General features: G+C 51.1%; 1 protein-coding gene and 1 long non-coding RNA gene across 2 annotated transcripts in view; one reads left to right on the top strand and one right to left on the bottom strand.

Annotated features, from left to right (window-relative positions):
- OPRL1 (opioid related nociceptin receptor 1) lies at positions 1–15,905 on the bottom strand. Its single transcript, XM_074605187.1, has 5 exons — positions 15,833–15,905; positions 15,214–15,548; positions 14,472–14,725; positions 3,466–3,821; positions 1–3,202 (listed from the first exon to the last, which is right to left on the bottom strand). Exons 3-5 carry the CDS (start codon positions 14,696–14,698, stop codon positions 2,679–2,681), a joined length of 1,107 nt encoding a protein of 368 aa, XP_074461288.1. The 5' UTR covers positions 14,699–14,725; positions 15,214–15,548; positions 15,833–15,905; the 3' UTR covers positions 1–2,678.
- Positions 14,917–24,129, top strand: part of LOC141750305 (uncharacterized) — a 26,844-nt gene continuing 17,631 nt past the window's right edge. Inside the window, exons 1-2 of the long non-coding RNA XR_012589634.1 lie at positions 14,917–15,033; positions 21,417–21,535. This is a non-coding gene — a long non-coding RNA (uncharacterized LOC141750305). The remainder of the gene's footprint in view (positions 15,034–21,416; positions 21,536–24,129) is intronic.

The following is a 24,129-nucleotide window of genomic DNA, read 5'->3' on the forward strand; positions in this document are numbered from 1 at the left end:
GCACAGGGGGTTTTATTTTCCTTTATTAAAGCACACAAGTAGCCACCTAGGAAATTGTCATTTACACTGCGGTAATTGTAAAATCATACCAACACGACCATTTCAGAAGAGAATTAAAGAGCCTGCGCTTCAGCCAGCCAGCCGATCGCAAGCCTGTAACTCCATAGGCACAGTACAATAAAGCTTTTGCTTTCAGGTTTTTTGTTGCTCTTCTTATAACAAACTCCACTGAGCATTGAACAGAATGCCGAAACACATTCACTGCGAGGGCCACAGAATTACCCAAAAGCTGAGTAAACGCACATTTATTGAGTACTTGATTACGTAAGATCGTTGCAGCATAGTCATTATAACAAAATCCTTATAAAAAAAAACAAAAACAAAAAAAACCCCAAAACGCCAAACACCGGGATATTTTTCAGAGGATGTAAATCTATTTAAAAACCCAACCAAGAACTACAAAGGGAGGGTGGCTGTTCCTTTGCCAGCCACTAACGAACGCTCTCCTGCTCCCTAATGGCACTGCACGGAAAGCCCGGCAGGTGGTTCCCAGCTTCACGTACCGCGGCACCCAGCACCCCGTCAGCCCCTACGGCACCTGATGGGCCGAGAAGAGTCCAGGTGACCAAGGCTCTTATTGTACCCACCGACACAACAGCCCACCAAACTCATCTTTTCAAGGGCAGGGATGCAGCTTGCCAGCAGCGCGGTTCTCCGGGAGTTCTTCTTCGCATGTTTGGGGGTTGTAGGAGATTTCCTGGGGAGCGCTCGGGGAAAAACATCCATTGCAAAGTGCTTAAAGTGCCCAGATTTCCTCCTCCCCCTTACTTTATTCAGGGGAAGCGCTAATTGCAAAGTTTGCTCTGGTATCCCTCCAGATTCCCAATCAGATGCCAATCAGCATGAAAATCCTCCCAGCTGGAGTGATTTACAAGGGATCTGTGTCCTATACGCGGGACACTGGAATCGCATCTATATTTTAAGCCCAACCATAAGGGAAACACTCTACATAGAAATATAGCATTGGATTCTTTTATACAGCATATATAAAGAACATGACAGCATTAAAATATTGGCAAATCAATACATTAAAAATACAGAATCTCATAGACCAGAGCACAGGAAATATATTCACATGAAATCTGTACAGTCCGGACAACGCTGCCGGTTCTCGCGTTGGAGCTGGCCTCCCATCTCCAAAGGGAGGTCGTTGCTTCGCTTCCCCATCGGCACCACCGCCCAGATTTCCCCCGGGGGGGTTGTGCTACAGGGAAAATACGAGTCTGCTGTCCCTGCCAGCACGGAGGGCACTCGGTGGTTAAACTCTTCGGGAACGCTTTCGTTATCAAATGAAATGACAGGGCATTTCATTTTACAAAGCTCTGCCCCGCTGGGAGAGGGAAAAAAAAAAATCAGTCTCTGGTTGGCAGGAGGGGTGGTACCTCGGGGCAGCATTTCCCAAGTGCTCTCAGCATTGTGGACCTCATTTCGTTAAAAAGAAAAAAAAAACAAAACAAAAACCACACACAAAAAAACCCAACCCCAACAAACCACCTTTTGTAAGGTTTGTGCACCACTTCTCGCCTGTGGAGCGGGTGGGACTGTTCTGGGCTGCCCCTCCCACCAGAAACGTCCATGTCTTCTGGAGGAGCTGCTGTTCCGACTTCTCGGAAATAGCTTCCCGCTATACATAAATACATGTCTACATAGGCCACTTCATTCCTTCCTCCTCTCACTGAGGAAGAACCCGAAGGCATGCTCGGCAAGATGAAATCTTATGTTACAGCCGTACCTCTAGCACTATAGAGCTGTGTAGGTACAGACACATTCTGTCCATTATTACAATGGAAATACAAGGTTTAAAAAAAAAAAAAAAGCAATAGCAGCATGTAAACAAGGATTTGTTTTCATTTCATCCGTCTTTTCTTCCTCCTCTTCTGAGCTACGTTCATCAGTTTTGACAGTCCCTTCTCACCCCCCCGTTCCCCTCTCTCCAGGTGGGGGGTTTTACTGCAGACCCCGTCCGCGGGAGCTGACAGTGTCCTCCCCAGGCTCCCAGCCGTGGGGCGGCTTGAGTTTCCCTTTCCACCAGCTCCCTCCTCTCCCTCCCCGCATCCTTCCTTCCCCTCCCGATGACTCATCCTGGAGATGATCTTGGGTTTTTTTGTCTGACAGCTGCTGCCCACTTTGGCTTCAGCAAAGTCTAATTTCAGAGCAATGCCGCAGGAATAAAAACCTGCACACGAACGGCTGGTGAGCCACGCGAGTTGTTAGCGCCTTAAACAACTCAGGGAGGAAAAAAAGAAATGGAATACTTCGCATTTTGTCTGTCTCCCAGCAGCAAAAGTGTAAGTCCCAGGAGCAATGCCTGTTTTAAACCCTTAATTCCCGAATTCTCAAGAATGTTGCAAACCACCAGGGTTTTGCAGGAATCAAAGGGCTGATTTCAAACGCGTTCCTTAGTGCGGGATGCACTGGAATTAAAAATGCATCAAATGGGCTCACTTTTTTCGCATGCTCTTGCAGTATCCGGTTTTCCCAACCCCCAAAATTGTTTCCTCGGTTTCTGGCCTCGCAGTTTTGAGGTCCTGCTAAAGAGCCGTTATCTGAGTCAGCTCTGACGTGGGGGTGGTTGGACTCTGCTGAGCGACAGCCACCATGGGAATTTCCATGCCTAGTCAGGCCGGATTGTTAGTCCCCTCCGAGTTCTTGCAGGCATAGGCCACATCCTTGGCGATGCTGCACATCCTGTTGGACATCTGGAGCTCGGTCCTGAAGGCGGTGGGGAAGCAGAACTTCTTGAAGCATGCCTTGAAGTTCTCGTCCAAGAAGGCGTAGAGCACGGGGTTGAGGCTGCTGTTGGCATAGCCCAGCGCGGTGCAGAAGCAGGAGATGGCCAGCTCGAGCTCGCTTTCTGCCTTGGCACCCAAGCACTGGACCAGCACGAAAATCTGGATGGGAGTCCAGCAAATGATGAAGACTGCCACTACCACCAGGACCATCCGGGTGATGCGCCTCAGGTTTCGGTCCTTCTCTTTGGAGCCTGAGAGGACACGGACATTCTTGAGTCGTCTGATCATGAGACTGTAGCAAATGGTGATGATCAACACGGGGATCATAAAGGAGAAGAGAAAGACACAGATGCCAAACACTGGATCCCAGTAATCCACGGGTGAAGGGAGTTTAATTAGACAATCAATTTCTGCAAGCGAAAAAATAAAAAGGAAAGGAAAATCAGCAAACCCATAGCAAGAAGAAAAGCATCTGCACGTTCAGTTTAGTTTAATACTAGAAAAGCAGAAGCAATGATGCAGAGGTAAGGGCAGAAAGCAAAGAGTTAAGCTGACTTTACAGCAGAGAGCTCACCATGCTGGTGAAACTAGTATCCCTCTCCAATGGCTCCCCAAGCCCAGGGGCTCTCCTGGCCACCGAGACCTCCCACCTGTTGGATGCATTTTTACTGACCGTTGTTTTCATTCTCTGCAGATCCCATCACCATGGCTGGGATGCCAAAGACAGAAGCCAGCGCCCAGATGCAGACATTCACCACTTTGGCCTTGTGGGGAGTGCGGATGTCTAGTGCTTTGATAGGGTGGCAGATAGCAATGTAGCGGTCCACGCTCATCATCGTCAGGGTGAAGGTGCTTGTGAACATGTTGTAGTAGTCTATAGAGATGGCAATCTTGCAGAGGACATTGCCAAAGGGCCAGAAGCCCAGGAACGTGTCTGTACCTTGGAAAGGTAAGGTCATCAGACACAAGGTATCAGCCAGAGCGAGGTTGAAGATGTAAATGTTGGTTGCTGTCTTCATCTTGGTGAATCTGAAATGTAGGAACGAGCAATGGTTAGAGCTCCACCTGACCACTGAAGTCAACTGAAGAGGGCATTCTGCCACTTTAGGAAGGAGATGCTGTATTTTTCTTACATGACAAGAGATTGACCACCACCCTTTCCTTTCTACCTCCCACATGCTTATCAACACACAGCTCAACCCAGCTCCCACAACAATACAAACGGTGCCTTCGCAACCAGTTTCATGGGCAGGAGAAGCTTATTCGCTTAGACTGCAAGTGAGGGCCATGAAAGCCTGAAGCTGTCAACTTAGACCATGGTTTTTGAAAAATGACTTCGGTAAGGCTAATCTAGGATTTCATCACATATGGCTTCATTATTATAAATATTGGTGAAAGCTTTACCCGGTAAGCTGATTTGAAAGGTATCATATGTTCCAGGGGTAAGTTGATTAGCCATTTTGTATGGGCTCATAGCCAAAGACTATGGCTAATGTGAGCTATCAAATCGGAACGGGCAAGATGGCCAGCCAAAAACTGGTGAGGAACGAGGTTTGTATCAGAAATCAAAATATCACAATGGAGCTTTCTAAAGAAAGGGGTAGTTTGCAGCTGAAGTCATGAGTCAGCTCTACTTCAAAGGCGTTTTGTCATTTCTACATTACTTTTATCACATGAAGCGACGGCCTCAAAAGAAGATTCACCTTGCTCTAATGGTAATCATCTCCTTTTTACACATGGGAAATGATGCAAAGAAAGATGTGATCAGCTGCCCAAGGATACACGCAGAGTCTGCAGAAATGGAAACTCAACGGTGACTCTGTGACTGAATCTAACATTACAGCTCCAGGATGTTCCTCTCATGGGCAAAATAAGAGCTCAAATAGGTATAATTTTAAAACTACAGTTCATTTATCATTTACTATACTAACGGCCTTTGCAGAAACGTTGCCAGAAATGGTAGACAATGATGTGTGTTATTAGCGGAGGGCAAGTTCATTTGAGGGTAACACTTAAACTCATAAACTACTGCACTATTTGCAGTTTGATGTGTGTTGGAATATTATGGGGTCTGATCTGACCTAAAAAAGCTCTTTTTGTCAAATTGATTCAGAGCAGCAAACCCCCAAACTGCACTCCTCAGCACTGTACATCCCCCCCCTCCCCGCCGCCGTGATCTTCAGCTCTTGGTAGATCATGTGAACGCTTGGAGGAACGTTATCACGGCCACACTCTGAACCCTGCTGAGACACATCGGTTTGCAAGAATAACAGTCAGGGGATCCGCAACCCAGAATATAAAGCCTATTTTTTTGCCCCTCTCAGAGCTCTAAGCTGTGCTTGTATTAGAAGTCAGATGTTTGAAAGTTAAGTTCGGAAAGTGAATGTTCAGAAAGCAAGAACAAATGGTCCTACATGTGACCTTGAAAGCCAAGGGAAGCTTTTGGAGCCGGAGAACATTGACAGAAGCACTTGATGTCCCCACATAAGCCAGCGTCAGGCTCTTCCTGACCCAGAAATCCCAGCAGCCGAGCAAGAAAGTGGGTTCTTCGAAAGCCTGCCCAGGGCAGATAAAGTTATACCACCAAAAGCAGTAGAGGAAAAATACCAGCGCCTTTCCTATTGTGAAGGGATGAACAAGCAAAACACTCGGTAAATCCAACACAACCAGGCAGCTGCCAGAGGTTTAAAGCTTTGGAATTCTCTAAGCAGAATTACAGAGAAACGGAGAGACTCCAGTGCTGTGAAGCCCGGAGCAGCAGCATCTCAGGCTGGGCGAGTTTTGCTTATTTTGTTTGAATTCTTGCAGTTGGCGTAAACGAGGCAATGAACACAGGGAGCACAAGCTGGGTCTGGGAATGGTTTCAGACACTTTTCCCTCTAGGTCAGCGGGGAGGTAATTAAAACCAAGTCACTTTATCAGCCCTTAAAAAAATTCAGTATTGTGAGTTTAGGCTTCAGGAAATTATTCAGCCACCTAAGACTGCGTTAGCAAAGGTCTCCTGGGAGCTGCGGCCTCCCTCCGTGTACCACAGACCTGGCTGGGCTCGCCCGGGCTTCCCAAAGGTCAAGCTTGTTCCACTCCATCCTTACCAGGAGGCCTGGGCTTGGAGGCAATTCATCCACACACCTCTAACCCTGACTGCTTTTAATGACGTTATAACTCGAGGGAATAACAACTGCATTTTTGAGCCACGATGACCAACTTCACCACTGTGAAACGGAAAAAATTCAAGTTGATTGTTGTTTTTTGGGGTTTTGTTTGTTTGTTTTAACCGGTGGGAGAAACAAGCAGCAGCCCACCCACCTCTACCACCCATCCAGCATCCACGGGGGATAACGCTGCCTCCACGCACACCCCTGTCCCCAGCACAGTGAGAAGTTTGGGGCATCTGAGCTAACCCTGAGCTTGGGGCGCCCAGATTGCAAACCTTCGCCTCCCTCTTGCTCCCCTCCATCGCAGGGGACCTCACCCTTCCCTCCCCTCCAAGACACCTCTCGGAAAGAGTCAGTCCACACGCGATTGCTCAGCCTGGCTGTACATCCCCCGATGCACGGATCCCTCCCTGCTGCCCCTTTCCTCACCCCCTCCCAGGTGACAGCAGAGCCACCTTCGACATGGGGACACGCTGAGGTGGCTAACCCACCGCTTCCCTCCTTCAACCCACCTTCAAGTGGATTTTAGAGCCGATTTTGTGCACTGGAAAGGTGGGGAAATTAATTTACACCTAATTAATTACTTCTAGCTCCCCTTTCTCTGCACACTGAGAGCCAACAGCCATTACCCCAACCAACCAATGTTCCCAAACATTTACAGAATGTTCAGTACAAACAAAAAAAATCAATTAATCACTTCTCTGTGGATTAACCTCTTTTTTCTCCTTTCCTCCGGGAACTGAGAGTGTTCTCTTTCTTAATCTGCACAAAAAAAAGACAAATTAAACTCTCGGGCTTTAGGAGGCACCTAAGGTTCCCCCCTACGGCACAGCTCCGATGCGGATAAGCCTGTGGCCTCCGCAGAAGACATTAGCTTCCTGCTGAGCCACTTTCTTGCACTCGGTCACGGAGGCAATTTCCTAATGGAGCATCTCCCACAGGGCAGCTCTGGCAGTTCTCGGCTCTCCATCCAGCTCCACCTTTGTCACAAAAGTAATGGCTTTGCTCTGCTCTCCTGTTCTCCCGGCTGCTGAAGCCTTAGAGGAAAAAAACCTGCGTATCGGCTCAGCACCCAGCTTCCCCCTCCTTTTTGCTAAGCGGGTCTCCAGCAGCGTTACCCAGGACAGAGCTGTGATTCAGCCAGGGGAACCCAGTTTGGGAGAGGAGGAGATGGGTAGGAAACAGCTCTTCCACATATTGGCCTTTGAGGTCCCATTTTTCACAAGGACGGATTCTGTCGCTGGCTGAGCCTCAGGGAGAGCTGAAAACCTGTTGTTTCGGCATCGCTCCCTCCTTTCCGCCCAGCCACCCAGGGCAGCGAGCAGCTCCAGGTGCCCCAGGGCTAACGACCAGCCACTGCAGCAAACCTACAGCCCGACACGGGGCTGCAGACACCAGGGACAGAGGGACCACAGCCTTCAGCCCTGGGGAACCATGAGCATTATCTCCAGGACCTCTCCAGAGCCTCTTGGTTTCGATATTCGTAGCTCCAGCTCATCGGGATGCAGACAGTGCTGTTCACCTTGAGCAGCTCCCTCCGTTCCCACCCCACACCCTGGCATCAGTGACAGCCTTTGCCGCCCTCCCCAGACACGCACAGTAAGTAAAAGAGAGCAGAAAAGGCTCAGGGAGGATTTTTGCCAAGCTGCTCTCACTTTCCGACGGTGGAAGTCGGCACCGGTTCGCTGGCATCTCTGCTCCCAACCCTGCTCTTAAGCCCAGAGGTTGTATGAAGCTGATATTTGATCTGGCACGTACCATCGTGATTTGTGTCCTCCCAGCCGTACACCCACACCCTGCTCCCCGTGTCCCTGCCGCTCTCGTCACCTTCGCAGGGCCCCCTCAGCCTCAAATTACCCAGTTCAAGCCAGTTTATGCTTAATGGTTCAACCAGCCACACACACAAAAAAAAAAAAAAACAAAAACGACCACACAGAATTTAAGGACAAATTTACATCACTTTGGACTATGAAGCCAGACGCTACAGTGACACCGGCACATAAAAGCCCATTAATTACCTGGCAAGACAATGACTGACCAGCAGGGGTTAAGGAGTCTGCCACCAGCCAGGACAAGCCGCAAGGCTTTGGGACAGACCATAGAATCATAGAATTGTTAGGGTTGGAAGGGACCTTAAAGATCATCTAGTTCCAACCCCCTGCCATGGGCAGGGACACCTCCCACTAGATCAGGTTGCTCAGAGCCCCGTCCAGCCTGGCCTTAAAAACTCCCAGGGATGGGGCTTCCACCACCCCTCTGGGCAACCTGTTCCAGTGTCTCCCCACCCTCATGGTGAAGAACTTCTTCCTAACGTTCAGCCTGAATTGTCCCATCTCTAGTTTTAATCCATTCCCTCTAGTCCTTCCATCACCCGACATCCTAAAAAGTCCCTCCCCAGCTTTCTTGTAGGCCCCCTTAAGATACTGGTAGGCCACTAGAAGGTCTCCTCGGAGCCTTCTTTTCTCCAGACTGAATGACCCCAACTCTCTCAGTCTGTGCTCATAGGAGAGGTGCTCCAGCCCTCTGATCATCCTCGTGGCCCTTCTCTGGACACGTTCCAGCACGTCCATCTCTCTCTTGTGGTAGAGGCTCCAGAATTGGACGCAGTACTCCAGGTGGGGTCTCACGAGAGTGGAGTAGAGGGGGAGAATCACCTCCCTCGCCCTGCTGGCCATGCTTCTCCTGATGCAGCCCAGGATATGATTGGCTTTCAGAGCTGCTAGTGCACACTGACTGCTCATGTTGAGCCTCTCGTCCACCAGCACCCCCAAGTCCTTTTCTTCAGGGCTGCTCTCAAGCCAGCCACTGCCCAGCCTATATCGGTGCTTGGGATTGCCCCGACCCAGATGGAGGACCTTGCACTTGGTCTTGTTGAATTTCATGAGGTTGGCATGGGCCCACCTCTCCAGCCTGTCAAGGTCCCTCTGGATGGCATCCCTTCCCTCCAGCGTGTCAGCCGCCCCACACAGCTTGGTGTCATCAGCAAACCTGCTGAGGGTGCACTCTATGCCACTGCCCATGTTGCTGATGAAGATGTTAAACAAGACCAGTCCCAGTACTAATCCCCGAGGGACATGGACCCATTGACAGCCACTCTTTGGGTGCGGCCATCAAGCCAGTTCTTTATCCACTGAACTGTCAGCCCATCAAACCCATATTTTATCCGCTTGGAGATCAGGGTGTCATGCGGGACAGTGTCAAAGGCTTTGCTCAGGTCCAGGTAAGTGACATCAGTTGCTCTCCCCTTGTCTATTGATGTTGTGACCTTCTCATAGAAGGCCACCAGGTTTGTCAGGCACTATTTGCCCTTGGTGAAGCCGTGTTGATTATACCCAATCACCTCTTCGTTATTCTTTTGCCTCAGCAGTGCCTCCAGGAGGATCTGCTCCATAATCTCACCAGGCATGGAGGTGAGACTGACTGGCCTACAGTTCCCTGGTTCCTCCTTCTTTCCCTTTTTGAAAATGGGGATTATGTTTCCCCTTTTCCAGTCAGTGGGGACTTCACCAGACTGCCATGACTTTTGGAATATAATAGAGAGCGGTTTAGCAACCTCATTCACCAGTTCCTTCAGTACCCGTGGGTGTATCCCATCAGATGATTTTCTTGCCCTTTGAGTCTTGCTGCTGTGTCTAGGTGACACTGGTGCCACCCCCACCTCCAGGTGCTCTCTGGGAACCAGCACAGACGGGGACATCACGTGGCCCAAATCACTGCCATGGCCAGGGAAAAGGCTGGGTGACTGCTGCTTCAAAAGGCCTCTGCAACTCGCCTGGGGGCTTGCGGGGATCCTCAGGCAGCCCTGAGCAGGCACATGGCCACCAGAAATGGAGCTTCAGTCTAAGAAGGGCATTCTCCAGCATCCGTCCTGCAGGAAGACGCTCTCGTCCATGAGACGAGATGCATCTCACCCTTCATGTGCTGGATCTGCCTCTGCTGAACCACTCGTGTCCTAAACGTTGCTGGGAATTGCCCAGTCCCTGAAAAGCCCTGGGAACCAAGTCCCACGTTAAACGTCACAGAATTGCTGCTGCACCCGGGTAATTCCATTCCACTTATCCCACCGAAGCCAGGAGAAACCAAGAGCCCTCCAGCACACATTGGAGTCACAGGAGCTGTGTTAGCAGGGGCCACACACGGCTCACCTGGGCTCGTGGGACCCTGGAAACTGGGGAGCTGCAGACCTGCCCTTTGAGTCTCCTGCTCACCTTGCCATCCTCTCCCAGCATCAATCACTCTGCACAGCACACAGCCCTTGGCATGGGTTTCTCTTCTCTACAAAGTGCAAAAATTGTCTTCCCCTCCCCCCCCCCCCCCCCCCCGGAAAAATGAAAAGAGGCTAATCTGGAGAGAGCTGAGGTCTCAGATGGCCCCACCAGTGTCCACTGGGTCCACGCCACGTTAAACACTCACTCAATTTCAGCTCCGAGACACACAGCTGGTCGAGGTTCTTCCCTTAGAAAGCTTTCTATTAAGAATTCAGCATCTCTGCAATGTCATAATTAACTTAATTTTCCCTGTCTCATTACAGCAGCTGCCCTCACCCCTGTTTTCAGGGATTGATGCAGTTTTCAAGCAGAATAACGGCCGCCCAGTGCAGGCACCTCCCCATCACATCCCTCCTCCTAAAGCTTCACCTGGAAGCAGGAAGGGGAAGCGTAGGAGCCCGATAACCTTCATCTGCCTAAACAGCTGCTTAAAATGGTCTGAAACAGTGTTCTTCAATAGGGTGAGCTGAGCATCCCCAGTACTTTGCTGGGACCCCAACAGAGAGCTGCCGCGGCAAAAAGAAGCGACCTAGAAACGCGGAATCATTCCCATGGGGTCCTGATCCAGGCGAGCAGAGCCACTGCTGAGGACGGGAGTCCTCCAGATCGTCACTGCTGAGCATCGCAGCAGAGTGATGGAGCTAAGGACAACACAGGACTTCCTGGGCAAGAAGCTGTGTGTTGTCCCTGGTCCCTTCCCTGGCACATCGGTGGAGGTGTGGGGGGCTCTGTCACACCTTGCGCAGCCACACTTGGGTCGGCATCGCCTCCACGACCCCATGGGTCATCCACCCCCAGGGCCATTGCAAGAACAATACATCCCCCTTCCCCTTCGCCTCTCTTCCCCAAAACAAAGCTCTCCAGCATCCAGCCTTGCAGCCTGCGGTTAATGGATAAGAGGGACCTCAGCAGCCTGGTTTCCCCCACGCTCCCCCTCAAGCCCTCTCCGCCTCATGCTCTTCAACTCCTTGTTTCACATTCATTAAAAAGCAGCACAGGAAATATGTGCAGAAGAGAGCAAACGCAGCAGAAGGAGAAGGAGGGAGGGGAGGCATTGTCTCCTCCGACAAGGAGCCAGCTCCACAATGAGCCAGCAGAACAAAGCCGCGGACGAGGCAGGTTCCCACAATAGGCCCTTTTCTGTCCAGGAAACCGTGTTCCTGACGAGAGCCCTTCTCGGTCTTATCCAATTAGCGCTGCTCAGCATAAGAAGGGGATTGACAGTCACATGATGACTGTCTCTAGAAATTAATAATTCCAAATGTTAAATCACTCCAAATATAATAAAGATGTAGGATGGGTTCTACAACAGAGGGGAAAGCCCAGAGGAGGCTTTGAATTAGTATTTTTGGTGTGAAATACCGGAAGATTTTAAACTTTTCCCTCGGTGCTGCAACAAACTCATTCAAGAGGAACAAAAATCAAGCCTTCCTGATGCCTCCAGTTTCCTCGCGTGCTGATATTAGAGCCTTTGTATTTCCCAATTCCCTCTCTTAAACAGGAAAAGAATTACTGTCTATGTCACTGTACCATTCTTTTTCTGGAAGATAACACATCAGTTTCTTGTAGGTTGTGTAGCATGCTAAGTCTGGTTATCCCTGGTGAAATTATAAGCATGGAAAGAAGAAAAAAACCCAGCATTTGTAGGGTGCACCATACCTGCAGATGGTAGCGGTGCAGCACAGAGTGTTTGCCAGCCTTTTTTCCATTAATAGAAGAGATCTATCATTAAGGGTCTCAGAGTCCCGTGTTGACTTACCAGAACCAACATTAAACATACTGAAAAAAGAAGCTGTTCAAGGCACGAAGCCCAGAAGCCCCAATGCTCCAGCCTGCGGAGAAAAACTGTTCTTGAGAAGTCACCAGCATCCTCCTTGCACGGCCAGTAATTTGGCAGCTCTGCATGAGTCTGCACACATGGCCAGGGTCAAGGGCTTGAGACATTGAGTCCAGTTTATCACCAAACCTGCTCCTGACCTTAACAGACGGGGCAAGGAGAGAAAAATCCTGGGCAGAAATGACCAGAAGTTGCAGTTACTCAGCGAACCAAGAAGGGTCATTTCCCTGGGTCTAACTCGGCATTAGCCTCAGCCAGTACTGAGCTCCCAGGAGACACCGATGGAGAGAAACAGGAGCTTCTACACGTGTTCTAGCTCAGTCAGAGCTTCCCCAGCACACATTATTCAAGCGGCCCCTCCAGGCTCACACAGAAGTTTTTGGGGAAAAACACAGGTGAATCCCCAAAAAGGAGGGCCCAAAGAATTAAAGCTTCTATTAGCTCTTTTGTATATGTAGGGATTTACTACATAAAGGGGGAACAGAAGTGGAAAAGGCCTGGAGGAGATGGGGGTGACACATGCCTTCAGTTTTCAATTGTTTAGAACCAGTAAAACCAGAGGACACGCAAAAAACCTAAGTTCCAGGGGAAATTCCAGCGCTAAATCTCAGTTTCTTTTCTTGGCTCACATTTACCCACCTGGAAGGTACGAAAGCCAAAAAAAGGAGCAGAAGAGAAGCCACCATTTTGAAAAAGCGTGGCCCCACATAACCGTGGCACACAACCACCCTGAGCAGGATGCCACTTTGGGATATTCATATTCTTGGTGATCCATGGGTCAGAGCCCCGGGCAGGGGCTAGCAGGGTCCTGCTGTCCCCGTCCCACAGGACCTTTGCAGACAGGGAGAAGATTTCTGCCAAGGTTTCTCCTGACACACGCCTAAGTTTCACGCATGGGGCATGGACTCCCTTCCCCGCATGCGCGCTGGCTGGCGTTCCCAGGGAGCTGCATCACCGTGGGACGAGGACTTCTCCCTCCCAGAGCCTCGCTCCCCACCACGCTTACGCACATCCACAAACACCCTGCCGACTCGAGTGACGGCTACTCCACCGAGCAAAACACGAGCTCCCCAAAAGCGGCACCGCTGCACCGCAAACCTCCTCTCCCCGACTCCCCGGGGCTAACGGGATCCCTTCTCCCTGCCACAAACTCCCCAGCAGGAGGAGCACGGACAGGCAGCCTGATGAACACTCGCATCACTTTGCCCTCATAGCAGAGATTTATCTGCCATTTACCAGCCTGTGATACCAAAGACTTCATTTTGCAGCCTCTCCCCCAGCCGAATTTTGTGTATTCAAGGGAAAGATGCTTTGGAAGCAGCAGGGCTCCTGGCAGGAGCAAGACTTAATCTCATCAGCGTCTGAATACCTGCTAAATATTTTCGTCCTCTGTTGGAGGAGAAAACAAATTGATCTTGTCTTTTCTGTGCTGGCAGCATCCACCCGCACCAGGATTCTGCTCTGAGACGTGTAGAAAATGGAAGCTCACTCCTAACAGAGAGGGTACGGGGACCAGAAGAGGGTTGCTGGCATTTGACACAGAACCACAGCCCCAACGGTGGCACAAACTTATTCTGTACTTACAGGGGGGAACAGGGTTTCTGATTCCAGGTAACAAGAGTGGTTTGAACCACAGCAGAACCAGACAAGGACACCTAAAATGCCAGGAAGGTGCAGGGAGGACAGAGCGGTGGCGGCTCCATGCTCTGTCCCTCTGCAAGGGTCCCCCTGCTCTCCAACCTCAGTGTGAGGAGCCAGAGAGAGAAGTTGCCCTCATCTCCGCAGCATCCTGTCACATCTTAGGTATGTCTATAGTTTTCAAAGAGTTGGAGTAACTACAATTGTGATTTTCCCCCCCTGTAAAAGTAAGGCTGAGCCTCCCAGCAGGCTCTTCCCCTCCCGATTAGATGCAGCTTTGCAAAGCACCAGCTCCCAGACGGAGCAGCACCTGCAGCCACAGCTGCAGTGCCGGACACAGCACAGGAGGGGAAGGTCCCATTAAAGACCCAGCACACCCTGGCAGCTGGGATGCTCCCGGCACACTGCCCTCCCCAGGGACATCCAGCTCCCGGCCTGGCTATTTGCAAAACAAAAAAAAAAAAAAAAAAAAGAAAAATCCCATTTTTTTTTTTTTATCAGATCTGATCGCTCTGTTCCATTCTCTGGGTTAAACTTTAGGAGGCACCAGAGGGCAGCTGAAAGCTGGTGGGAACCTTCATCACAGCCTAGGAAGGGAGAAAAACAAATAAAACCAAAACAATAAGATGAATACCACATCTGTACCTCTAAAGCACACCGCAATTAGCAGGGAAGCGCCTGCCTGCTTCACCCGCAGCAGGAATTTAGGAGGGGGGAAGGTCTGCCCTGCGCACAGCACCCTCCCCCGGAGCCTCCCTGGTGTGCTGCCTGCTTGTCCTACCTGACGATCACATACATGACGGAGCAGTTGCCCACCAGCCCCACAATGCACACAATGGAGTAGACGACCACGATGGTGATCTTGATGCTCAGCGGCAGGAAGCTGTCCCCCGTGCCGTTGTTGAACCAGTTACTGGGGAGAAAGCTCAGGTTCAGCATGGAGGAGTCGTTCAGCAGCTTTCGCAGGTCGGGGTCTTCCAAAATATGGGCAGGGAAGAGCGGGTCCATCCTGAAGCACCAGCCTGTGACAAGGACCTGGGGCACCAAAGAGACAATTTTAAGATCCGCTGATCAAACGGGTAGTGCGGGACGGTGGCGAAGCATGTGCATGAGAAACGCTGGGGGAGAAGGATGATTTATTGCCGAGGAGAGCACAGCCACCCTCCCCACCCCCCAGCAAAACCTCCCCAGGAGCATATTTTAGTGGGATGCAACCCTGCGAGCTTGGTGCATCCTGAGCACACAGGGAGCTCAGGCATTTCTCCACACCGCCGGCGCAGGGGACGCGCAGGCTGCACAACGCCATCCCTCCCGAGCGCTGGATGCTCCCACCTGCCGGGTCGGTGAGTCCCCAACATGCGGCTTTGCGCCCACAAAACCTTCCCCCACCCTCCCCGTGTCCGAGAGCCGCCGGGGTTGGGGGCTCGTCCCGCCGCTGGGCGCGACCCCCCCACGCACCCCCTGCCCCGGTAAAACGGCAGGAAAAGCCTAAAGTTGAAAATAAACCCCCGCTGGCTGCTTACCTGCGGGCGGGTTTCCCTTCTAGCGCGGCTCCCTGCCCTGCGCTCCCCGGGGCCGCATCCAGGCACCCCCGGGCCGGGGGAGGGGGGGGACACAAAGCCGGGCTGCGGGCACGGCCGGAGGCTGCGCTTCGGAGGCGGCCGGTGGAAGGTGGCGGCGGGGCGGAGCGGGGTGGGGGGGGGAAAGAAGGGGCTGCTCCTCGCAGGCAGGGATGCTGCCAGCGCAGGGGGCTGCACCCCGGAGCCCAGGTTTTTAAGGAAAAGGGAGGGATGGGGGAGAGGGAGGGAGGACGGACGGCGGCTGGGCAGAGCCAGCCCCGGCTGCCTGGCTTCTCCCACTGCGTAAGAGAAAAGCGCGGGGGGGGGGGGGGGGGGGGGGGGGGAAGGAGGAAAAGAGAGGGGAGGGGGAAATAAATAATAAATAAGCAAACGCACCAAAGGGAAAGCGAGCCCACACCTGCGAGCGCAGCGTCCTCCCCCCGGCGCTCCGAGCTGCCGCGGCTCCCCCTTGTCCCACCCCCGGAGCGGTAAGGAGGGGGGGGGGGGGGTGTCCAGCAATGCCACATTCCCCCCCCACCCCCAAACCCCTGCCGCAGCCCCCAGGTGCGGACCCGCAGCCTACCTGGGGTGGGCTCCCAGCCAGAGGCGCTGGGAAGAAGGGAAGGCTCCGGGGCACTGGGGAGAGCGGGATTCGGGATGAGGATTCCTCCCTCCTCTGCAATTGTGGAACCTAAACGCTGTGCTAGCGCAGGAGAAGCAGAAATGGGGAATTTGACCTAGAAACTGGCAAAAATACAAGGAGGACCGGGAACTGAAGGGGGAGAAAATTTGTTATTTTTTTAGTATTCCTCTAGTGGCATTCGCTAAAGGTCATTTTTGCAACCCAAACCATCCTGCGCTTCAGATCAGAGTTAGAATAGCACATTTATTTCAAGGCGCTGCAGTGGTAAATTCATTACCTTAGGGTGGGGGGATCCGCGCAGACCCCGCAGGTCCCTGCCCTCCCCAACCAAGCCGTGGGGCATTCACCCAAATAAACTCGGCCCCCCGCGAGCTGTGGAGGCCCCCAGGTGTGACACCCCCCAAACAGGGTGCGAAGAGGTCTTTGGGGTCCGTCCTCAGTTTGATCCCAGGTCAGGGGCTGATTGACTGCTGAGAACCGGAGCCTCACGGTCTGGTGCCTCTGGCCATGTATTGTGTTTCCCTGAAGAAGCCATTTCCCAGCAGTTTGGGTTGGGGGCACAAGCGGAGACACACGGGTCGGATCCAACTCGCTATTGCCCAGGAGAAGATGGAGAAAAGCAAATGCTGCTTCTCTTGCAGAGCCCACAGACAGCCCAACACAGAGCTGCTTGGGCCCAGCAGGCACATTCAGGGCTAGCCCTTTCTGCTCCAATTTTGTTTTAATGGATGTCTGGGGATATTTAGCACAGAAGTTGCACCTTCTTTACAGGAAATGTAATGGTACGGTATGGTAATGCACAGTAATTCTCCCAAATGCTTCCATAAAAGCAGGTCTCAGCTTTAACAGGGAACAAGGGAGAAAGCATGACCCAGAGATACAGCAGTCCTAGTGCTTGAAGAAGTTTTTTTTTTTTGATCAGTCCATTAACCAGAGAGTGTGAAATAAATACTAGACTAGACATTACTTTAATTGTTAATGGATTGATTTTCAAAGGCTGATGGAAGGACAGCAGTAAATCAGTGCGAGCGCCTGGCCGGGGAGCCCAGGAGCAGATGGGAAAAGTGTTTGCAAATTCAGCTCTGCTCCTCTCTGCTGGCTCCCACCCCAAGAACTGCACTTAGACCTCCACATACTTATTTTATGTCAATTCAGTGCGGCAAATACAGCATGTTCACCTATTTATCTTGCTGCGGCACTTGTTTTGACTCGACACAGCCTAGTGTTTTGGAATGACTGCTGTGTAAGGGGATCAGGATTGCCACCTTGAACTATTGACAGCCCAGCCACGTTTTGTGTCTGGGACAAAAACTCTGCCAAAAATTCTCATCCTCCATCCATCTAACATCTTCACGCTGTTCAGCCCTGTCCTCTCGCACAGGAAAAAGCCCAGGATCTTCATGCTGCACCTTCAGTCCTAATCCTAATTCAACCATGAAGAGATCTGTCCTTCCTTCGTATCTTCCATGAAGATCTCATGGTATCTTACCTTCTGCTCTTCTCAGGATCCCCGGGATGAGGGGAGGGAAGACAGTCATCTCAAGAGCAGGAGACTTGCCAGACTACTTTGTCAGAAGTCTTCACCGTGTCCATTGGGGTCTATGCACCAAGGCTGAGAAGAAAGGCCACCAAGATTTCACCTGCGTGACCCAAAAGGACTTCTCCCAGCCAATTTCTTGGAAAAACAGATCACCCCTTCTGCTTGAAGGTTTCTATGCAGACAGCAAGGTAACAAAAGCCAAAAAAGAACAAACCAAAAATACAACCCTTCTTCCAGGCGATGATTGCCCAGAAAGCACGCAGGAAGGCAGCAGATGACATACTATGAATAGATGCTGGATTCGCGAGAAAGTTTCCAGAGCATCAACATGCAAGTCAAACACATTCATGCTGCAAGTACCTTCCCCCCCCCCAACCCCGAACCCCACTTTCCATTGCATGTCTGCAAAATAAGATTCAAACCGAAAATATACAAAAGTTTTTTTAATTGGGTAAATAATTAGAATACCCATTAAAAAAATTAAAAATTTGTCTGAAAGTGAGCTTTGTGCATATTTGGGGGTTTTTCTTTGCAAATTTTCAGAAGGTGGGGCCCAGGCTGGCTTGTTCCCTGCTTGGTTAATGGATATATCTTGGCAGAGGCAGGACCCTGGGTTTTCCCCACATTCCTATGGCATATCTATCCCCAAGCTCCTGGACCATCAGTACAGTCTATCCAGTTGTGGATGAACAAACCTTATTATTTCAAACTGGTCTAGTTCAAGTGCCAATAATTACATCTACAACTGTTTCAACCAGGTTAACTTTACAGACGCTCTTCCAAAGCGCGTAGAATTTTTGCTGCTTTTGCAGAAAAGAGCCCACAGCCGCCTGCATTTTATAATAGCGACAGCCCACAGGGGTTTGGTTTTTTGCCTTTCCTTTCAGGAGGCAAAGACGTCTGCATGTCGGAGCTGTTTTGCCACCTTTAGCACAGTTTGCCAATCTGTTTAATCAAGGCCATCACGAGCGGAGAATTAATTCTGCACGATGTGAAATCATTTCTCACACAGGGAAGAAGCGCCTGGGCTTGGCGAGGAGAGGGAGGAAGGCTGGGGCGGGGGGGATGCGGAGTGTGCTGGAGAGCAAAGGTTCAGAAACGGGATTCCGAAGGGGTTCAGAAGTTCACTCCTGGGACGTTGGGCACCTGCCAACCATGTGCCAAAGGCTGATTAGCTAAATTTGCACCCCAGCTACTGATGGTGGGTGAAATTTGTTCTTTGGGCATTAACGATCACACGCAAAGTCAGCAACCAAGAACAGGCACGCGCAGGGAGACGCGCAGCCTCAGTTCTCCCACCACTATCCACAACGCTGGAAACACCGCTGGTTAACACACGCATCCCCCACCCACCAAAACTGATGGCACTGGCAGTGCATTGCCGTCGGTGAACCCGCTCATTCCAAGCATCATTAAACTGGGCTCAAGCTGTTCGGTGGGGTGAGAAACAGGCGACAGGCAGGTGGATTTGTTCTTTGCTGTTAAACATTTATGCAGAAAAGCACAAAAGGTCTTGTTTTCCCGAACAACCGTTCACGCTTTTCAGTAGTCAGCTGTTGGCTGCCCAAACCCCCCCAAGGATTCACCCCTCCAGCGTTCCCTCTGGTTCCCCATCTCACCCGCTTCAGCCTTGGCCTCGCAAGTGCTTCCCTGAGCTCTCGGCTCGCTCTCTCCCAGCTTTCTGCCTTCGTTAAGCCTCGTATGAGTCAAGGAAAGCCTGGCAGCGGCCAAGGCCAGTGTTAACAGCAAGGAGGTCCTTGAGCATCGCTGGTCCCTTTGCTGGGTGGGTGCTGAGCGGGGACACGAGCGGTGTCTGCAGCTGAGCAGGCAGAGCAGCGCCAGCAGGCACTGCATCTTCCAGCAGACCATTAAACACTATGAGGGGGAAAAAAAAAAACCAAAAACAAACCACCTGCATTACAGCTAGAGAAGTTACAGCAAAAGCGCTATTCCAGAGCTGGAAAACCTGCAAGACAGACACAGAAAATGATGTCTAGGATGGTCAAGCTATGGAAGAGCACAGGGAAGTCGCTGCTCAGCCCTGCACCAGCTCCAGAAGGGCAAGAGATGTTGGGTTCAGAATATGAACACTGACTCCTTTATGTAATATCACAAATCTATGGCAAACAACTAGAGCATCAGAGAGACTGGCAGGAAGTAATGAATGAAAAGTCACAACAAAACGAGAAAAAATTCACTCTCCAGCCCCAGAAGCCACTTCCCCCGAGTGACCTCTACAAGGGGAGTCAGCGGTCCTTCACAGAGATGGTGGTGAACAAATTCTGTTCCTTGTGTGATGTTATAAATCATGTAACAGCGCAAGGCGAGAGAGTGCCCAGACGTGGATTATCTGCCCTCCATTGCCAGCGGACTCGTTCAAAGAACGAGAAATAACGTCTATTAAGAAGGGGGACATTGGCTTCTTCAATATGTACAATAATACATATTGATTGTGGAGTCTGTATTTGCTCCATCAGACTCCTTTTAGAGATGGCAGAAATCTCTGCAGAACCTCTTTTGCAACGCTAGGCATCAGAAAAAAGAAAGAAAAACAGAATAACTGTTCAGAAGCAGCAAACGGGCCTGGGAACATACACACAGTGGGAAAGAGATTCCTGCTGACTGCAGCTTGCATTGGGACACTGCTTCAAACCCAGACCCGCTGAGGGGGAGGGAGTCAACGGGATGTTACGGGCCACGTCCCCACCTCTTTCAAAGTCCCTCCATGATCACTGAACTTCTCGGGGAGAGCACATTTGAGACAAGATCTCAGGATGCACCTGGCAGGCTGATGGCGAGGGTCCAGTCCAGATCACAGGTGACTGATCCCAGTACATCCCATCTACTCTTGGGCCAAGCCATAAATATAAGCCCAGACACTCGCACGCAGCCTTTAGCTCAAGCCAGCAGAGACCCGACCTCATCCACCCCCATGGCCCCGAGAGGCAGCTCCAGCTGCCTGCTCTTGCTGGGCCAGAGCCAGGGGGTCAGTCCCTGATCCCTCCGAACCCTGGAAACCCAGCGTTGCTGCTGGCTGCGTACCTCTCTGCCCATTCCCAAGGCTGCAAGCAAGGAACTGATCCATAGGAATAGACATATTACACAATAAAACAATTCCATGCAAGAGGCAGCTAATCCCCAGGGGCACCTAGCTAACCGAGCCACAGTCGATTGATTCCTCTTTCTAAAATAGCAGGACAACAAAACAAGTGTACTTCATGCCTATTTCAAGCATAAATACAAAGAGAATCTCTCCACTTCTCTTCTAGCCATCTTTTTCCTTCCATTTGCTCTCCAGCTCCCAAAGCCAAGGAATTACCACACCAAGAAATACATCAGCTCCAGCTACATTGCCCTGGGACCACGCAATGGGAGAAGAAAGAGCCATTTAGCTCCCAGAACCCCAGCGTGACCTCACAGGAAGAGTTGCTTCGGTGCTATTCCAGTCTCTCCCATGTTTCCAGGGCTTCCTCGTGCCCTTCAGTCACATCCAAAGCACAGCAGCCACCAAGATCAGAGGTCCCACCCTCCCATGAGCTACCAGAGCCCATGGTAAGGGGAATAACCAGATCCACTTAATGCCAGGAGCCACCTGCATTTTGAAGGATACCGCCTGCGGTGGTGAGCCTGATCCTCGCTGCTTACAGATAATTAGAGTGGATCCCGCTTTCACCAAAAATTCATTTAGAGCAAAATCCCTCAAGCTCTAACAGGAAAAATAGAGTACACGATGCTACTCACTTCACTGATATTTTATTGTTTGCCATCATTATTTGCAATTTTCCAGGGACTGATCATTTCAGGGGATTGTGGATGAGGCCATTAACACTCCTCTCTGCAATATTATATTCTTTTTTAACAGTCTTAGTCCTTTTTGCGTCTCAAACCCATCGACCTTAAAATGAGCAAACCCCTCCACTCTCACAAGACAGAAACCGCTCCTCACCCCGGACACTGATTTTTTTTATTTTATTTTTTTTTTAGGACCATTCTGGGAATGGGCACCCAGGGCTCACTATCTGGGGGTCTCCACAGCCCAGATGCTGGCAGAGGAAGGGTCTCCGATTCAGGGAAAGGAACTGACGGTTGCACGGTTTACTCAGGTACTCCGTAAGAAACAAAAGCAGATGCTGAATTCAGACCCTCAAAGCTCCATCCCAGCACTTTCACCTCTTACCCCTTAGGGAGGAAAACATCTCTCCGCTCCAATGGTGATTTTCACGGAAGTCCTTCAAAGTAAGGAGCCGCTTATCACCTCTGCGCCAAAGTCATTTTACATCATGAACAGCTTTAAGAGTAACAAATTCACCGCAAAAGAGTCTAGCACCGAGACGTTCAGCGTCCATTTGCCGTTTGCTTCCCTCTGAGCTCGCTTTCCCCAAAGAGGCGTCACTCAAGATCTTGCTGTTGCTGGGATCAATAGCAGCTGATCCCTGATAACTTGCTTTTGAGCAGTTTGTTTTCGCAGTTTTAACCCACATAAATGCAGGCTCAGAAGCCTTCTCTCGCTCCATTTTCTGGCAAGACGAAACAATAGATGTTTACTGAAAATTTCAAGCAACTGGAGAGGGAAATATATTCCCATTGGTTTTTCAAAGGCTTGAATATCTGCCTTGAAAAGACTCCAGCCTTTAACAAATCTGTAACTAGGAAGAACCATCAGCTAGATAGAGGATATGAATGTAAATAACATGCAACAAGCAGCAGATATGTAATGTCTCCTCGCATATGCTATTTACGCGGCTGTCATGCTCACTCTGAAGATGTCATGCAAAGAGCCATGCCAGAAGTACCATACACACGCTCCAGCTCCCCATAATTTTATGTGGGATTGAGAGTCAACGGCCCTGCTGGGATAAGTTGGTTCCAGCAAAGCTGTGCTGCTTCTCAGGAGCCAAAAACCAGGGCCTGAAGGTTTGACAGAATAGGAAGACACTTCTAAATTGGCATTGCAGAGACGCCAGGGACTGCACCCAGCCATGCCTGCCCACAGGGCCACGGGCACACACACATTGAGTGTGCAGAGATGCACTGGTGACCATGAGAGGGGCTCACCAGTATCCTGGGCCGCTCAGCTGTCCCTCCCAGCCAGGGAAATTGTACCATTCCCCTACAAAAATAACATTCAACCTCTATCAAGAGCCTCTCCCACCCTGCCCCAAGACAAAGCCTTACCTAGAAGCTGCTTGGTCCCACCAGGACTGGTCTGCTTCCACATACCCCACACCTCCACACCCCCAAACCTTTTTCCTCAGTCCCACACAGCCCTTTTATCCCTCGCCCACCCAACCAGTATCACTTGTGCTCATCATGGGATGAAATCATGTCACCTGGGGCTGTTCCCCTCCATGGGATCTTCCAGCCTCAACAAAGCTTGTTGCACTAGTGGCGCGGTGGTAGCCGGGGAGCTGTGAGAGGTTTCCAGACCTGGTTTAGCAAAAGCAGCAATGCTGGGACTGAGCGTGTGTGACGGAGCCAGGCTTTTGCATGTGAAAAAATGTGTGAAATGTCCCTGAGAAACACATATCCTACTGCAATTTCATCTTCTGAACGTGAAAAATTGTGTGAAAGGTTGTTAACCCTACCACAGTTTTCACTACTGGGCTCTCAGAAACACAAAGGGAACAAATCTGGGGCTGTGATTTAAGCATTTTCCAACGAGGAGGCATAAAGCTCCCTAGAGTTTCCTTGCTGATGGGGCACCACAGCATTGCCCTGCGTCCAGTTTACGCTGTCGCTGACTCGAGGGCTGGGATGAGGAGTAAATGAGAGCTGGGAGATTATTGGTGGTATGGGAGTACCTTGCTCCTGGCACTAACGAGCACAGCACCCGTTCTTCACACAGATGTCTACCACCGAGCTCCCGGGCATCCTTGCAAAGAGATCTGGATGCTTTGGGGTGTATGTGGGGACCAAGCTCCCAAGTCAAAGGGAATTAGGAACCCTAATTGAAACCCCTCCGTGCACGTGTGCATTATCTCGGGTCAGGACTCACCAGCTCAGCTCTGGTCCCTGCCGTGGCTCCCTCCACGCTTTCGGAGGCAGCCTGTGCAGGGCGAGCAGCTGCAGGACCGAGGGGATGCCAGTGCTGAGCACGAACAAGACCAGACGCACTGGCAAAGGTGGTTAACTAGCGAGTTAGGGGTTGGAGAGAAGGGGTTAACTACTGAGTAAGGGGTTGTGCAGAAGGGAGAAGGGCCACAAGGTCCCTGCCTGTGCTCTCGGGTGATTTCTTTGACAGAGGAGCTTAGGCGAGGGGCAGCTCTGCCCCGATGCAATCTGTGCATGAGTGTGCCAAGCTGCAGGTTAGCATTGGAGGAGGGACCGGGGGCAGCAGGAGGGATGAGAACGGTGCTCTGGAAATGTTCCTGGCAGTGGGAAGGGATGGGCGACGCCCTGGCATTGCACCCAGCCTTCCAGCATCAGCCATTCCACACCCTGCTCTGCTCCCCCATGCTGTCCCCTGCTTCCCCTTCGGCTCAGCCCAAGGAGCAGCAAGCAGTTGAGGAAGATGATGGAGATGCTGAAGATGTGCCTAATCAGAGCAAGGCAGCCTCGGTGAGGAGTCATATCAGATGCTTTTCAGAGGTGAAGAGACTGAGACCTTCCTGAAGGACAGGGAACCACTGGAGAGGGTGCAGCAAAGGGCTACCAAGATGATGAGGGGACTGGAACATCCCTCTTATGAAGAAAGGCT

This window comes from Larus michahellis, chromosome 12 (genome assembly GCF_964199755.1).
Source record: "Larus michahellis chromosome 12, bLarMic1.1, whole genome shotgun sequence".
NCBI classification, from domain to species: domain Eukaryota; kingdom Metazoa; phylum Chordata; class Aves; order Charadriiformes; family Laridae; genus Larus; species Larus michahellis.

What these genes read in the sequence shown, in the direction of transcription:
- OPRL1 (XM_074605187.1), bottom strand. Translation starts at nt 14,698, where the DNA reads ATGGACCCGCTCTTCCCTGCCCATATTTTGGAAGACCCCGACCTGCGA. An exon ending in GTCATGTATGTGATCGTCAG is followed by an intron (nt 3,822 to 14,471) that starts GTAGGACAAGCA and finishes CCTACATTTCAG; the next exon opens with ATTCACCAAGATGAAGACAG. An exon ending in TGCAGAGAATGAAAACAACG is followed by an intron (nt 3,203 to 3,465) that starts GTCAGTAAAAAT and finishes TTTCGCTTGCAG; the next exon opens with AAATTGATTGTCTAATTAAA.